Source organism: Pleurodeles waltl, chromosome 7, assembly GCF_031143425.1.
Source record: "Pleurodeles waltl isolate 20211129_DDA chromosome 7, aPleWal1.hap1.20221129, whole genome shotgun sequence".
Classification (NCBI taxonomy): domain Eukaryota; kingdom Metazoa; phylum Chordata; class Amphibia; order Caudata; family Salamandridae; genus Pleurodeles; species Pleurodeles waltl.
Genome location: NC_090446.1, coordinates 193,983,676 through 194,001,716, shown reverse-complemented (window position 1 = coordinate 194,001,716; position 18,041 = coordinate 193,983,676). Strand labels below are relative to the sequence as shown.

At 45.1% G+C, this 18,041-nt stretch overlaps 1 protein-coding gene across 1 annotated transcript in view; it reads right to left on the bottom strand.

Moving 5' to 3' along the window:
- SERINC3 (serine incorporator 3) overlaps window positions 1-16,772 on the bottom strand; it is a 121,351-nt gene extending 104,579 nt beyond the window's left edge. Inside the window, exon 1 of the mRNA XM_069243559.1 lies at window positions 16,626-16,772. Within this exon, the coding sequence (XP_069099660.1) occupies window positions 16,626-16,664 (39 nt within the window). The 5' untranslated portion in view covers window positions 16,665-16,772. The remainder of the gene's footprint in view (window positions 1-16,625) is intronic.
- Window positions 16,773-18,041: the final 1,269 nt, after the last annotated feature.

Below are 18,041 nucleotides of genomic sequence, written 5' to 3'. Positions count from 1 at the left end.
TTTAGCACTTAACGCAGTGGTGGTAGAGTACTCTGTTTTCTGATCTTGCAGTTGGTTGACCTTTTAGTGTAAAGTTAATTTATTATGTGAAATCCCGACCTTGAGCTGAAATTCTGTGTGTATGTCACGTTTATGTGTGTGTTGTACATGTATGGTAGTAAGACTGTGTGTTTTAGTTAGGGTACAAAAGCTAGAAGGGGAGGAGGTAGCCACAGTCAGTGAAAATGTATTGTCTGTGTTCCTGTGGCTGGAAGGTGGCGATGCAGATACTAAAGTAAACAAGCATTTACAATGCATCGGGTCTCGCGTTTGCTAGTGTTAGAGCCGATCGCGTTGTAAACTCCTAACCCGACTTTTCACCTATCGGGCAAAAGTGCATTTATGCACGTAACCCGAAAAAGTGAAATCAAGTAGGTAAAGCGCTCGACTTCTGCCAAGAGAGATCGGGCTCGTAAATTAGTTAAAAAAAAAAAGTCCACGAGCCTGATGGAAAACAGCGAGCCTCGCATGTTTTCTGTACTTGGTCTCTGCGCTCAAGGAGGGCTAGCCACCGGAAAAGGCATGACGTATGCGTGCCTTCGACTAATGAAAGCAAGCAGATTTAATTAGGGAAGCCCACAAACCAATAAAAAGCACTGACGTGAAGTTGACAGGGCTCCGAGACCTTTTCTAAATACTAAATAGTCTCCCTGCTATACGCATGCGCAAGCGCATGCAAAGCAGGCTCGACCCTAAAAAAGGATAGAGGCAAAGTACTTTTAGAAATTCAATGAAGATATTGCAACCAAAGGGCTTCTAATTAGTTCTTCCTAACATTTGATTAATGGTAGGAATAAAGGGTGGGACTGCAGTTTGGAGTTAAAGGTGAGGACGTTTCTAGGTCACACTGTGCTTTTATCTCTCCCCAATTACTGGTTTAGAAAGGCCACGGATAGGCTGGTGCAGAAAACTCACACTTCATTGTGGCCATGTTGCGGGTGCTCCTGCTTGAGGACAGCCACTCTGCTGCCTCCTGTGAGAAGCATCACTTTAAACAGAGCTTGTGCCTGGGGAGTAGCCTGAGAAGGACACCTGAAAAGAGAAGAAACCCAAAACGGTTCTAAAACCTGAGACAGTGGATTGACATCACTGGTCTGGAAAACTTGGAGAAATGTGAAGCACAAACTATCCCTCTTTTTTAAAGTTCCAAGTTCTTCATGACCAAGGAAAGGAGTGCCCTGTAGAGTACTCGAAGGAGGGCTGTGTGACAAGGGCTGGTGTCCGCCTGACAGCCACCCTCCCAGAGGGAAGAGGACATTATCAGAAGCCTACACTTTCGGCTGACAGAGCTGATGACTTATCTTATTGCCTGAATGCATTGTTAAGAGTGGAAAGAAGTCTGCCCGGCTAGGTAGGGGGGAGAGGCTCTTCTCACTCCACAGAAAGCAGACTGCCTGACAAACCAAAGTCCAGAGTGACTTGTATGGCGAGTAGGGCTCCCAAGCTCTCTCCACTGTTCTAGTTTAGAACTGTACCCAAAATACCACTACAAATATACATACCTTGTGTCCCCTTTGCAGCTGCTGAGGGCCGCAATTTCGTGCTAGCACCACTGACGGCATGAACTGAGGGAGAGATGATGGTCCTAGGAAGTGCCTAACTGCCAGAAACTCACACCCACTGACCCATTAGCCCAAAGGGGACGGCAACTACCTTGCCACAGGTAATTTCTACAATTGACTATCGGATCGCTATGACAAAAACCATGAAGCTACATTTGCCCAGTAACCCTGTTCCAATGGGAGGCCTATAACACGGAATAAAGGGATGGCAAATAACTTCTCCCTTGACCAATACAGATCCCTCATACAAGTACCGCAGGAGTCTGCCTGAGGTAATAATATGGAAAATGCTGTCTGCTGATTCGAGTGCAAGAGCTTCAGACTGTTTCTGACCATATCAACACTCAACAATGAAGGTAAGAATAAACAAAATTATTGAGCATCTAAACCTGTGGGAAATGTAATCTGCAACTGTGCCTAATTCAAATCCCCACCAAAGGCTACTAGGGACTGCTACTAATAAGGTCACCCTGATGGGTTAAAGCACTTGGGCTGGAGCGCCCACAGGGTCATAATTAGGACTAGCACCCTGTAATCACAAATTGTATTTGGGCAGTGTTTAGTTCTGCTCTATGATTAAAAGCAATTTCCTTTTTAGAACAAGCATTGGCACAGCCAATTGGTTTCGCCTGTGAAAAATCTATTTGCACTGTCGACGTTTATTTAACAAATTACACTGCCGAAGCACCAGCAGAATAAAGCAAATGAAATCCAGACCTGTGGCTGTGCAAGAAGCCAACCTCAAAGCAACTTGTAGGTTGGCACCAACATTGTGTGAGAGTAAACACCATCTGTCAGATTTTGAAGAAGTGCAGTATATAAGAAATAACTTGCAAGAGCTTTAAATTCTTTTAGACGGTACACGTTTGAAGCTAGGAATCATATAACATTCTTGCTTCTGATGCATGCTGTGTAAATACATCGATGGGATTGGAACCCCAGACTTCAATTAAACTTTCGTCAGCCATCTGCAGCCACTCTGCGCTCCAGGTTCACGTCGGTCCCAGGCTATGGGAGTTTTGCAAAATCCTGGACCAAGCAGGCTGGCGACCCCACGCCTGCATGGGCAGAGAATGAAACTACCCAAACCTTTAGCAGACCAGCCCAGGCTGAATAAATCAGCCCAGCAGCTTAACGCAGTAGCTTCAGTGACCTATATAACAAGTCACAGGTTACAATCAGGGAAACTTAAACAACCTTGCTGCTGAAGTGTGTGTAACTGACAAGCTATGTGTCGATACTGCAGGCCACAGGTTACTATCCCTGTCAGCTTATTGTGGTTAAGTCCCTTCACGGGTTCTACGTCACCGACACCACGGCTGCTTGGTTATATCACTGCTTTAGGAGTATGTGTATAATCAACTGATTTCATCCCAATAAAATAGCTCAGCAAGTTAGTGCACCAATTCTCGAGTTCTGTCTATAGTGACGAGAAAGCCATGTACTTACACTCTACTGAGATAACTCAGTTGGGTAATATCCCTACAGCACAGACTGACATCCTCATCACGACCTTGTCGGAGGAGATTACTCTGTCCCAAAAGTGACGGATATCTCGCCCGCCGTTTTACAAATTCCATAGAATATAACTGAACTTGTAACATGGCGGCAGGATATCCGTCAGTTTGGGACAGAGTAATCCCCTCCACCAAGGTCGTAATGAGGCCCTGTGTATGAATGCGCTAGCATAGTTGCTTCGGAGATTTGGTTGTATTCTGCGGTTTTAAGTTCCAGTCCCAGTAAGGCAACTGAGTGGGGTAATTTGTCTGCTGCGGAGATCTCCTTAAGCCACAGGGGACCTGTTTGAATCACAGTTTGGGTGTTAAGTATGTTGAGGTGTGAGGTAAAATGAGGAAGAAGTGTGGGGAACTGTGTTATGAACAAGCAGCAAAAAGACGATCCATACTTTTCCTACATATTCACTGCCTATCATTGAACTGGAAAATGGTTTCCTTCTGCCTCTGCAATGCCTGGGTTTTACGCTTTCCCTGAGGTGGCTATTTAGACACACAGAAGCAAGTTATGCTAATTCTGAAGGCTTGCCCAACTCTTGTTAACTAAAAGGTGGTGAATCAAGTGAGTTAAGTGTGTCATAAGTTATTACTAAGTTGTGATCTGTGTAAGGCTTCTATGATGCCAGTGAATCTCTTCCCACGACCTTGTTAAAACAATAATGTCGACCACGCATCTTCACTACATGCGTGAAGGTGGACCTATCCCGCTGTGTTTCTACTGTACTACTGTTTCTGATGTACCATCATGGATGGCGTGTCTGCATGTTGTTGAATGTACCAGCTGATGCACTGTGTGAGTCTTTCACGAGTTGCGGGGTGCAAAGGGGAGGGGTGTTTGGCTAACCCTAAAGGCTCTGGGGAGTAGGCACAGCCTGTCCCCCAACAACTCCCCCCCCCAAAAAAAAACAGTCAAGGGGAGGATTTGGGAGGCTCCACATAACACGAGGTGGGAACGTCATCTGAGAGAAGGAGGATAGGTTTTGGATGAAACAAAGGGGACTGAAAAAGAACAGCTACAAAAAATAAATGCAGTCACCAAACAAACTAGATTAGAAAGGAAACAAGAAATTTCTTCCTCCCTGTGGTATTTGCAGGGATCCCCCTGACTGCCTCACTTTCCAGAAAGCTACCATGCTGTCCTGAATGACCTCACCCATGATCCATCACGCCGTCCATACTGCTGTTATTGCTCCAGAACACAAAACACCCTGAACTCCTCCCCTCTGGACGTGGTCAATTACAAAAGTAAAAACCTCTTTTGTGAGCTTTGGTGGGAAGATATCCTCTTTTGTATGGTAGAGAGAGTTCAGTGGTATCGAGAGTGGCTCCTGTATTTCTGCGTGTGCCAGTCCTCAAGGTTGGCAAATAAGGAGAGCGTGTAGAGTTATGGCCAATGCTGCCGACTTTGGAACTGGGGAACCACATTCGAGACTCGGCGTCAGCTCAACATCTTGTACCGCCTGTGCCTACAAAACAGAATGCGACCTTGTGGCTGGTGCTGATGCTAAGTGCTCAAATATCTGTGGGCCCAGGTTCTGCTTTATAAAAGTGCCAAAAAAAAAAAAAAGACAAAACTGATTCTGGTTGCAGGGGCTGCACTTTTGTCCAAGGACATATAATATCTAACAAGCACAGAGAACATGAGTGGACTGGCTTAGTTGAAGGCGAGAGTCTGCGTTTGACACGTCTCGCACTAAGTTACCTAAGTTTAAACAAGCTACATTTCATTTGTGTGCACAGCTGGCTCCTATCACTTGTCAACTACGAGCAGCTATGTTTGTACCGTCCTTGGGCATCTGACAATTATGAGTTATGTCCTCGGAAGCACTGTAGGACTACAGAGGCGAGGAGCGGTGGTGACCAGCAGAGTGACGTGGGACCCTCAATGGGAGGCAGCCAACAGTAAGTAAAAGTAAGGAAGGAGCCACGTGGGAGGCAGACAGTGGTAAGTATGGGTAAGTAAGGGGTGGGTTCTAAGCCCTTTTTAAGATTTTTTTTGTTTAAATACAAAAGATTTCCAAGTGCAAGTGCTGTGCAGGTGAAACTCAAAAGTGAGCACTGGGCTAGACATTAAGTTTTTGTGTCTGTTGGTTGACTGTTGCGTTCTAAGCTGCTCCCCCACACACACACTACTTTCTTGAGAAGCCTATTACAGCCTACCCTCACGATTCCGAAAGGCAAGTGCAGAAAGGGTTGTACATGGTAGTTTGCAAAACCACAGGCCAGATCTCTAGACACCAGTGCCAAATGGCCTCCACTACCACAACTGTGGCTAGGATGCCCCAGTCTGCCATGTGGCCCATGCACAAAGTATGACATTGTATTGGATAACAAAAAACAGAACTCTTCAGTCAGACAGAAATTCCAAACATATCCAGCAACACAGAGTTCTCTCTTTGGCAAGCAGAAGTTGAATTTCCTGTCAGAGGTACACAGTGCATTGGTAACTTGATTCAAAGAAGCTTCCTGCTGTTAAGCCATTAAAAAGGTAATTGTGATTTTCCACTTCTTTGGATTGACTTTAAACTGACAAGACATGCATTGCCACAAGCAGCAGTGATCGGCCTAAATTTGTACCTGAAAATGTGTTTTGAATGGAGTTCACATACTGAAATGGCAACATTTGGGCTCGTTCTTTCCCTTTTTAATAGACAAGTGACGCCAGAGCTAGACAGTTAGTCAGAGAGCAAGGACAAAATCTTTATAGATGTTGGAGGTGGTAGGTAGTAACATTCACACTGTTACTGCTTAAAGTGGAGAACTATAGACCGGCATAGACCCAAAAATGTTTCTACAAATTTGTATAGGTTGATAACAGGGATTTGATCATGAACAGCCTTACAACAGAAAGTAAAAGCATGGCATTTCTTGTAAATAGCTCCCTACCCGTTATGTCATCAGCGTGGGCGTATTAGAAATGGGGTCTCCAGCTGACAGTGATTTTCACTCTGCCCAAGCAGAGACCCTCACACCTGTCAAGGTAAGGGAGTTATACAGCTAAGATAACCCCTGCTCACCTCATTGGTAGCTTAGCACAAAGCAGTCAGGAGTATATCAGAGGCAAGTATTTGTACACACACACAGTAACACAGTGAAAACACCACAAACTTATTAGCCAATATTTATCTCAGTAAAACAAGGCCAAAACAACAAATATCCAACATAAACAAGTAAAGATACAAATTTTCAAAGACAAAATCTTTGTATAGCGCTAATAAACACAACAGCTCCAACTGGGGCTATCTTGGCATCTTGACAGACGTTCCCAACAGTCTGACGCCACTCGCGAGGAAGTGTGCGCTGGTGACGGCGTTGCTCAGAGCCTTGGAAAACGATGAGGAAACAAAGACTCTGCACAGAGTCGGGGAGGAGAAACTTCATTGAAGCTGGTGTGGATTTGGTTCCTTACTGCTACCGGGGAGGTGAGGCGTCAGTTCCTCATGACCCGGTGGGGTCGATGAATCCTGCGGGTCAAGATGCGAGGCATTGACTTTGCAGTGTCACGATCACACCACGAGGCCACAGGTTCTGCGGCAGAGTCAGGTGTCCCAGACGTCGGGGACATGGCACTCTGGACTCACGCTGTGGCTGGACTTCAAAGATACTGCGGTGGAGTCAGGTCTGTGTTGCAGGTCGCAGATGTTGCACTCAGCGGGGACCACGCCTACGGTGCAGACAGCGGTGTAGTGTCTGAGAGTGGCGCCGGTTCCGAAGACACTCTGGAGTCAATGTGCTTAATCTCTTCTTGGTTGCACCAGAGCTCACTTCCAAGGGCCCAGGAACTGGATTTTGCATCATTTGGCAAGTCAGGACTACCAGTAAGAGAGACCAGGCGTTGGTAGGTGAAGCCTTTGATGGCGCTGATACTTTTTAACAGGAGGAAAGCCCCGGTCAAGCCCTTGGAGAATCTTGGAAAGCAGGATGTAGAAAGCAAAGTCCAGTCCTTTTACTCCCTGGACAGAAGCAGCAGGCAGAGTGGCAGGCCCTCCTACAGCATCCAGCTCTTCTTCCTGGCATAATTCCTTCAGTCCAGAAGGATTCTAAAGTTTCGGTCTGAGAGATCCAATACTTATGTTAATTTCTGCCTTTGAAGTAGGCAAACTTCTAAAGGAAAGTCTTTGTAGTGCACAAGACCTTGCCTTTCCTTCCCTGGCCCTAGACACACTCCAGGGGGTGGAGACTGCTTTCTGCAAGGACAGGCACATCCATATTCGGTGCAAGTGTCATCTCCTCCCACCACTCTAGCCCAGGAAGACCCATAAGAATATCCAGGACACACCTCAGCTGCCTTTGTGTGACTGTCTAGGGTGAATTCACAAACAGCCCAACTGGTATCCTGACTCAGACGTGTATTCCATAGCCACGCAGAGGCACAGAATGGTTAAGCAAGAAAATGCCCACTTTTTAAAAGTGGCATTTTCAAACTTACAATTACAAAAACAACTTCACCAAAAGATGTATTTTTAAATTGTGAGTTCATAGACCCCAAACTGCATATCTCTATCTACTCCCAATGGGGAATTACACTTAAAAGATATTTCACGGCAATCCCGATGCTAACCTATAGGAGAGATGGGCCTTACAATTGTGACTTACATGTATTAAAAGGGAAGGTTTGGGCTTGGCAAGTGGGTGCACTTGCCAGGTTAGCAGTGGTAAAGTGCCCGGAGTCCTAAAGCCAACAAAAACAGGTCCGAAAAAATAGGAGGAAGAAGGCAAAATCTTTGGAGATAACCCTGCAAAAAAGACCAGGTCCAACAGGGCCTATTACCCTGAAGAACTCAGATGTCCCAGACACTAAACAACAAAGCTTTAGGCTAGAAAAAGACAGGAAGTCGAAAAAGAGCCACTTCTAGTTAGAACAGGATAGGGATATCGTTGGTGGGCAAGCTCTCCAGAAGTAGTGGAACACTTGAGCATTGCATCAGTCTCATCTCTTGTTCTTGGCCGGGAGATAGTGGAAGAGATAGCTATGTTAGATTCTTTTTATTTTACCAGCTGACACAAATTGTGTATAGACCTTTTACAATGTCACTTGAAATTCTGGCCTGTGATCCGTCTTTTGTTTCCATAATGCTGCTGTCCACAAGACTGAAACCTATGGGTGCCCCAAGAGACAGAAACGTTTGATTGGGATGTTTTGAAAATCTCACACTTTCAGTAAATATCACCAAAAGTGCAAGGATGTTGCCAAAAGGCAATGGAGAGAACCCCCTGTCATTGTGAACACCCATCAACTGTGCGGCATGCAGCAACCAGACATAAAGGTTGCCCCCTTCATCCCTTCACCTCCATTTATATCCTTGAGCCATCATTATTAAGACACAGTGATCTCTTTTGGCCCATTTGGGAGATGGACTTCGGATTAGAATCAAGATTTTCTGTGTGACAGCATAGGAACCATAAACATCTGCAATCTTTTCTTTCTCCTTTTTCTCTTTCTGCCCTTTTCCTGTTCTTTCTTCCCTCTTTCTTTTTTCTCTCTGTTATCTTTTTCTTTTTATAATACTTATATTTTAGACTCATATGTAGCTTCTCTTTATTTCCATACATATCTTACTTTGCTAAATTGTTATGAGGCTAATGCTATTAGTTATGATGAAGTAATTCGCCAAACCACAAGCAGAGGCCACGAATATCCCTCCATCCCAGGACCTCTGTGACAGACTAGCCGCCTTCTTCAATCAGAAAATCAAGGATATCTACGACAATGCCCCAACTGAGATCCGCTGAACCTCCACAGTTCCTGAATGCCTGGACCCCCCCCCCCCGCACGACGGACGAGACTAGCTCCATCATGAGCAGCATCCACTCCGGAGCCCCCACCGATCCTTGCCCACACTTCAACAAAGCCAGTGCCTCGATCGCACCTGAGCTCCGCAAGACCATCAAATGCTCCCTAGGGTCGCCCACTTTGTCCGAGGACTGGAAGCACTAAGAGATCCACCCGCTTTTGAAGAAACCCATAGCCAACCCCACGAATCTAAGGAATCACCACCCGCTGCTGCCTTTCCCAGCCAAGCTCACCCTAAAAGCAATCAAAAACGCTCAGCTCCGCCAACACATCGAGGATAACAACATCTCCCAGTCAGGATTCAGAACTAATCACAGCACAGAGACCATGCTGCTCGCTGCCACAGATGACATCCGCTCTCCCCTCAACCGTGGCCAAGCAACAGCCCTCATCCTATTGGACCTATCGTCCACCTTTGACACAGTGTCCCACCATATCCTATGCGCCAGACTCCACGCCGCAGGCGTACGCGGCAAGGCGCTTCGGTGGATACACTAATTCCTGAAACCATCTACATGGCCCCGCTCATCCCAGTTGTCAGAAACTATGGATTGAACAATGTATCCTATGCCGATCATCTCATTGAGCAAAAACCCCACAACGGCCAAGAAGAACTTCCAAGATGGGATGGAAGCAGTCACTGCCTGGATGAAAAAGAGCTGCCTTAATCTGAACCCCGACAAGACCGAGACCCTTATCCTGGGACCCTCCTCTTCAGCCTGGGACGACTATTGGTGGCCCTCAACACTTGGCAGCCCCCCACCCCTATAAGCCACGCATGCAACCTCGGTGGCGTCCTCGACTCGACGCTCACCATAACAAGACAGGTCAACTCCGTCGCCCCCACCTATTTCCACTTCTTCCAACTCCTCCGGAAGATCTTCAGATGGATCCAAAGCGACTACTACAAGACCGTGACACATGCCCTGATCACAAGCAGGCTTTACTACGGCAACGCCCTTTATGCCAGAACCACCAAGAACAACCTGAGCAAGCTACAACAAATCCAGAACGCCTCCGCAGACTACATCCTAAACATCCCCTGCCGCGAACACATCACAGGACACCTGAGAGATCTCCACTGGCTCCCTGTCGAGAAAAGGATCAACTTCAAGCTCCTCGTACATGCTTATAGGGCTCGCCATAACCTTGGACCCAGCTACCTCAAACACAGCATCAACCTTTACTTCCCTGCCAGACCTCTCAGATCCTCCCAGCAGTTGCTAGCCACTGTACCCTGCAGAAGGAAGTCCTCGGCTGGAGGAAGATCTTTCACCAACTTTGCGGTAATATGTTGGAACACCTTGCCTTTTCACCTCAGGCAGTCGCCATCACTACCTCAATTCAGGAAGGACCTTAAGACCTGGCTCTTCGACTGAATCTTGAGGACCTACTCCACAGCGCCTTGAAACCCTAGGGATGAGTAGCACGCTTTAAAAATGTTGATTGATATGATTAGTTATTTTCCATCTCTATTTATATGTAGTTGTACTCATTAGCAACTGTATTAGATGGCTGAGTCTATATTTTCTTTGATACTCTTTTTACGTTAATATTCCTCTAATGATTCTTTGAACATGCACAATAGTTGTATTTTTTGATGATTATTTCTATGTTTGATATGTCAGCAGTTTTGGGGTCTTGTTTCCCCATACTGTATAAGTTATCTTTGTTTTCTTTTATGTTGATTATTTTGTGTTTTAAAATTTAATAAAATGTTTAGAACAAAATAAAAACCTCTGCAGTCTTTAAAGTGGTGTCACCCACTTTGTCAAGCACTGTGATAGAGTTGTGCTGCCTTCGAAGAATAGCAATCGGAGCATGTGGAAAGCAACCTTTATTTAGTGATAACACTTTGCTAGTGCAGAGTTGACTGTTGAGTCACCTGTCTGATATGTAGCTAGAGTACCGTACAATGTAGGAAACAAGTTGAAAAGTGATGGTCCCATCATGCTGCTCGTCTTCGTGCATATGAAACAGCAAGTAAACTGTGATTATCACATCACACAACAAAGTGTTGCACTCTGTAAATGGTGATAGTGAATAATGGCCATAGGTTAAGGGCCCATTTTAACTGTAAACCACAGAGCCTAGTGCTTAAATACAATTAAAACATTATCATTCAGATCCTTGGCGAAGAAAGACCTCAGGAGTTCTGGTTTTCAGTGTCCATCTAAAGTGTAGGTGTAAAATGTAGTTTTGTGTGCAATAAAGTACTTTTTATTTTATAGATGTAAAGATCTGACTGTACCTTCATTTATTATGTGTTTTCTTATTGTGTTCCTAGTTACTTTTCTACTCCACTACCCTAAGAAGCATTGGACTGCTCTACTCCACTACACTGAGAAAGTCAAGTGCTAGAGAGGAGTACCTGGTAATCCAGTCACAGTTCCATAGTAAGGAGGCTCCAGGTTACCAACTTCAAATGGCTCCAATTGTCACAGCTGGAGCCAGGTAACCTTTCACCGCCCTTGGTTCCATTTCAGTGAATCCCACAAGTTAGCAGTTTAGCACCAAATACATAAAGTAGTCATGTGCACTATGTTAGTGCAACCTCCTTATTTCTGACACAATTTGTCAACATAAACTAGGTACTTTCAGACTCACCAGAAGCTGGCAGCTGCTTTTTGCAGTACCAGAGGCTTCAGATGATCTCTGTACTAATGGATTCATTCACTGCTGCCATCCTTGGCTCCAGGGAAACAGGCTGCCTGTGTCTTTTGTGCTCTAAGAGAACAAAAGGTGGGTCTCTGGACTTTAGGACAATGTGACGCTGCCATCATGAAATTCAGTGTATTCCAGTCTCTGCTGCTATTATTGTTAGTGGGATGTGCGTGGTGTTACATCACGCAGATTACCTAGAAAACAATCTGCCCCCATGTCACACGGAGGTGGGCGGTCTACTGAATTACTGATTGCATGTGTTCGTACCCGGATCCATCACTATGGGAGGAACACCACTAGATGGGCAGAAGGAGGTCAGCCTAGATCCACATACATCTGCAGCTGAGGTAAAGTGATCAATCAGATCAGATATGTGTGATTCACTCAGTGGTACGAGCATGGATGTGAGTGCAGGAGGCACATAGGAGATAGCCAGAATCAGACATACAGCAGCAGTCTGCATTCAAGCCATACCTAATCGTTTGTGAAAGGCATTTGACCCAAGCCCACAAACCTTGTAAAGACATTTTAAATCGAGAAGCTTCACTTGTCAAATATGTAAACCTGAGAATTCACAAAACAGATACACACTGTATGGCCATCTGAGTATATTTTTGGGACTTGAAATGAATGTTCTTCCATCACAAACTGCTATCACGTCCAAGTCCAGGTGACTGGCCCAACACAAAGACCATCTCCTGTTGGAGACAGAGGGAGAACCTATCTAGTCTGTATTTCCGTAGCCCTCTCCTACATACCCATCAGAAGATTCAGTTTGTAGCATCTGAGTTACAAGCAGCCTTTATGTATCCCATACTTGCATTTCATACTATTCCTATATGTACCACAGGGTATCATCATTCTCAACAGAATTCATCACATGATGAAAAAGGAAGTGAGGTGGAAACCCTTACATAGATTAGGCTAGGCACGGTTATAGTTCAATTCATGTTTTTCAAATCCCCAGCACATGGATGGTGGGTGGTGCTGCCAGATATCTTGTGTTTTTGGGGGTTTATAGGCGTGGTTGCTCTGCTAGAGGCAGTGCTGTCAACTGCAACTCTCACTCTCTCTTGGGCCCTGCCTTCTCTAATCCCCACATACCCCTACTTCCCCACGGGCCCCCATGTTGGAAACTATTCCAAGGCAGACAACTCGGGTATCTTTCCTTAGTGATCTCAGCCAGCAAACCCAGTCATCTCTCTCATAGACTGTTCAACTAAAACTCACTGTCACTGACTGCCTTTTGTCAAACCTTCATTTTCTCTTTCAACATCACCATCTTCCCTCAGGTTCTCTAGCAGAGGCCGCACTTAGAGTTGATTCAGTTCTTAGTGTTAGCATTACAAGCAACCAATAAAGCTTATGAATTATTTGTACTACACTGTTAATTTAAAAAAAACATTATTTTAATGTGTTTCAGTGGAAGCTGAAGCGTGTTTGTTTATTGAGTACATAGGTATATATACTCAGAATACCCACAGGGCCCCAATATTATCATTGTCAATTCCAATACTATCTTTTGGTTATTATTTTTTTTTTTAAAGCAGTATTTATTACGCATGCAAACATAGCACACTTCAAACGTTGCACAGAATGTGTCTCTAAGCTATAAGCTAGAGCCCTAGTGCTGATCTGGGTTGTGCTCCCCCTGTGGGTCATCTTCCCATCTCTTTTTCCTTGATAACCAACGTGTCTCAGGCACATCTTTGGAGGTGGTCCCGCAGGTGCTGCCAGCACTAGAGAGAGATGAGCATCAAAGTCTGGATTTGGCCTTGAAAATGCCCCTCCTTCAGGAGCTAATACTAAGTCTGCAGCACTACTTGATGAATAACCACGACCCTCAGATGAGTTTGAGAGCTAGGGGGTGTATTCACACACTCCAGTGACATGTAGCTAGAATTGCATCCTCCTGTGCTTAGCGGGCTGAGGCTTGCGGCGACAACTTCAGAGTGCTCCTTCTCAGTCTCGGTTGCAGCCAGTAAATTGGTGGAACGGGGTCAGTGCTGCAGGACAGCTTCTGACCTTGCATCCGAGTCCCTCTTCTGGTTACGGGACTCCTGCCACACGGGTGACAGCCACAAATGTCCTGTATGCCTCTTAGAATACAGGGGGGTCACATGAAAGGGAGATGCCCTCAACAAAGTTGGAAGCACAGAATGATGGCCCCAACAGTCCTAGTGACCTGCGTCTGGCAAACAGAGGTCACGGACATGGTTGACTGCACTACAGTTTCAATTACAATGGGCAACGGCCACAGCAGGTGCACGAGAAACAAGCAATGACCCCAACTGTACCAGTGGCGTCCCTGCATACAGGGGTCCTGGGTATGGTTGATGGTCCTAACTCCATCTGCAGTATCGGGTGATAGCTCACAACTTCACATTCACTCAGAGGTGCGTTACAGCCTCCTGCCAGAGAGAGGATAGTTTTCTAGCAACACTGGTCCCACATGGACCATGGCTTCTCACACTCTGACACTAGAAGACCTTGGTTCCTTATACTGGTTGCAGCAGCTCAAAGTCTTGATGACCATCTTTCTTCTAATGAACAGTGCTGTTGAACAAAGTGCTGTACAGAGTCTCTCACTTTTACTGTCCAAAACAAGACACATTTGTTGTTTAGTGTCTGTGCTTCTGAAATTTGGTTTTTGGATGTCAGCTCCTTTGACGTGCTTGCTCCTCTCCCCTGTCCTTTGTCAAAGTGGCTCAAACCTGAATGACACCTCCGACACAGGCTAAGGATTTACTGCAGTTCAAACCTGGCTGTCAGCGTTCACTGAAATATGCCTCATAAGGTTCAAAGGCCTAAGCCTTCCTCTCTGTCAGGATTACCTGGACCACTGTTTCAACCACATCAGTCACGCAATCTCCCTAACAGTAAGTCCACGCCCCACTGAAAAGTAACTCTTCCTGATAACAAATATACCTTTGACAAGCCAAGAGGGTGCTCTGCTCACCTTCCTCCAGTGTGTATGGCCCTATTCCAGCCCTCAGGAATGTCAGCAATTTGCATCTACTAACTGGAGATTGCAATGCTCTCTTCCATTAGACTCTCCAGTCCCAGGGCTTCCAAAATGGAACCCAAATGCCTCCATGTTATGTGCAATTCATAGGCACATGCACAAACACCCCAGCACAACCACGAAAGTCCAGTTCTACACACATACCCAGCAGGCCAAAGGTGAGTTGAATACACAACCAAGGAACTTTACTTGAGTGGGCTGGAAGGCACCACCTCAGATGTACAAATAAAAAGGACTGTTCACATTACTGGTTCCTAGGAAACACAAAACGGTATCCTGCTATCATAGTGCACTTGTCACTTAAATCCAGATGAGGGCAGAAGCTGTTGACCACTCCGTAGATAACGCATGTGCATGGTGAACACCCATCCTGGTCTAACAAGACCCCATCACTATGAGACACGCCTAGGTCATGGCACACATACATGGTCCATGTTCCGCAGTGACCAAAAATCAGAACCACGGATTCAGATATCCATGCAGCTGAGGTACTCAGGGAAGGGGTGCATGTCCATTACTATGCAAGGGACTTTTCCATTCCAACACAACTGTTGGAACTACGCTGCTTCAGTTTAAGAACCGCTTTCTGGTTGAAAAATACAATTAATAAATAAACAAATAATTAATGTATAAGGGGTTTGTAGTGAGTTCCATCTGGTCTTGTTACAATATCAACTAAAATGACAAACAATTTTGTGTATTGTGCACTATAGAAATAATCAATGGAATTCCATGCTCCTAAAGCCACATCATTTTAAATGTAACAATGTATTTCACAAAAGTGACACATAATCCACAGCCTGCTGCATAAATGTAAGATTTAAACAATAAACAAATCGTAGCTCAAACGAAAGCCAAAAAAAATGACACATGGTGCTGGGCACTGGCATGCTCTTTCCTAAGTTTAACCTGTTGTCATACAGTTTCTGATTGTTGGATTGAAGTACTTAAGTGGAACTAGTGAGGTTAATCTTTTGCCAAGCCAGTATTATGTGCAAAAATGACAAAGCCGCAAAATAATAATGAAACTAAACATAGTACTACGCGGCGTAATATGTTTTTCCTGCATGCTTAGTTAGTCAACTCTGTCTCAATTATTACGCGAGAAGTTACTTGAATGAATACCGCCAATACTGTAACATAACCTTAAAAAACATAGCAATAAAAATTCAGACGGAAGCAGTCTTCCTATGTTTGAAACGATTCCACAATCATGGGCGCAATTATTTTTATATGAGATGACCCAGCTGTATGCACAAAGCGAATATTGAAGTAATGTTATTAACTTCACTAAAAGTCATTTTGATTATTAAGGTACATTATGCGCTTTTGTACATGCAACGTTCGCCAAACAGGTGATTTTGAGATCGTAAATGAACCTGCTTTAATTCCACTCTGAAATGCTTTCGGACGCATTGGATATTGCGTGATTAGCATGAAAGACCAATGAAAAGTATACGTTTCCATTTCCTAAATGGGAGACGTTCTCTACGTAGTAAGGAGCACAAGTGTCAAACTTTATAGAAAGGGAGGAGGCACAGAGCCCTCTTCACGAAGACCATGTAGAGGTCTTTACTATTTTCTGAACCACAGCTATGAGGGTTGAAGAGACGCTGCTGTTCACTGGTCTTTAATGGGGAGTTTGAGCGTTCTGTCGTCCGTAAAAGCACAGCACGGGAAAATGAGTGGACCTTCCGTCCCAGCCTCGCCACAAGAGTCTGCCCACCCAAGGGGAAGCTGCTCAGGGACATGTCCGGAACTCTCTATCTGGAGAAGGAAACCCAGGGATCTTGATCCTGCCCCGCATTCTGCTCACAGTCAGCGCTATTTAAAAGCTGTTTTGTGAAATATACGGAGAAGGGGTTCATAGTACAATCCAGGATCCTAGTGAAAACATAGGACGCACCCAACATTTAATGATTTCCCCGAAGGGTAAACAACGGTAACACCTGTAGCCCCTCTGGGAAAGGCGGTCACTATATTTAGAACACTCCCATTCCTCTCTCTTTCCCGATAATCTATCTTACCCAGCTGGCTACGGAGCAGATCCCCAGTAAGGCCCCCATGGCTGCTCCGGATCAGGCGGCGAAGACTGTTTGTTTACTCTGTGCGAGGAGCTGCAGAGACGTCTGTCACTAGCCGGAGCTTGACGCCGTCACAATGTCGCAAACCCTTCCGCACTCAGTAGACAAAAATGAGGGACACTACCATTGCTAGGAATGCCACAGACGGAAAGCCATTTCCCTGTTTATCTAAACGCCATCTTGAAATTACATGTTAGCTTTCAACAAACAGGATCATTTTAAAAAGGGACTGAAAATTCTTCAGTATGTGCTGGATTATTATTTACCATTACTAAATGCAATTGATGATCAAGTAAACATAATATTTAATGTCATACTATGTTTTAAAAGACAAGGATGAATAATCTGGTGGCAATTTAACATTTGCTACATATTAGTCCTCTGTAGCTCGCATTTCATTTCTGTTGATCCATAAATGCGAAACAAAATCAGAGTATATTCTTTAACAATAAACGGCCAGTTAAGGTACTGTAATAATAGTATGGCATCAGGCTTCGTGCTATAGACACATAGACAAGCCATTTTGGGTTGGGGAAAGAGATGCCAGCTTTGTTTAAGAAAGTGACTGGGGAAGGACCTATAGAAGGGTTTTAGATGAGTTAGAGCATGAATATTTGAACGAAAAGCAACCACGCATGCCAACCAGTTACACCCTCCTAAAAGTTCACAAGGATATGTGCAGTCACCGTGGTATTCCAATTGTTTCCGGCTGTGGATCGATTTAAGAGCCCCTTTGTATATATATATATATGTTTTTTTTCCTTAAAGCATTGGGCTGTCACAATGGGACTACTGTTGTGGCCAACTCCATCATCTCTCTCTCAACCACAGACTTCGCCTCATACAGTTCAAATACCTGCACCATCTGTACCGAAGCCCTCTGCAGCTCCTTAAGATGGGATTGCTACCAGAGGCAAAATGTACCAGATACGGGGATGTTCAGGCCTCCTTCTTACACCTGGAATGGCTATGCCTACAGATATTTGCATTCTGGGAAGCAATCTTTGCTACCACACAGATAATAACTGGCCCACTGAGAACACCGTTAACTGCACTATTAGGATATGTAGCACAAATACCGGCCGAATGCAGGCGTCCTATAGCCATGCTACTCCTACTAGCAAAAAGAAGAGTGGCCATACACTGGAGCAGGCGCCCATCCCCCACTATAGCAGCCTGGATACAAGACATTACATACTGCCAAGAACAAATGGGGTAATACAGTGAATTGTTGCCGCCTAGCTCCCGACCCAAAGACATATGGGGCCCATTCCGATCCTACCTTTTCACTCAAAACAGATCCACCACCCCCACGGCCAGGTCACCTGCGCAGACACACTAGTCCCCCTCAGAAAACAC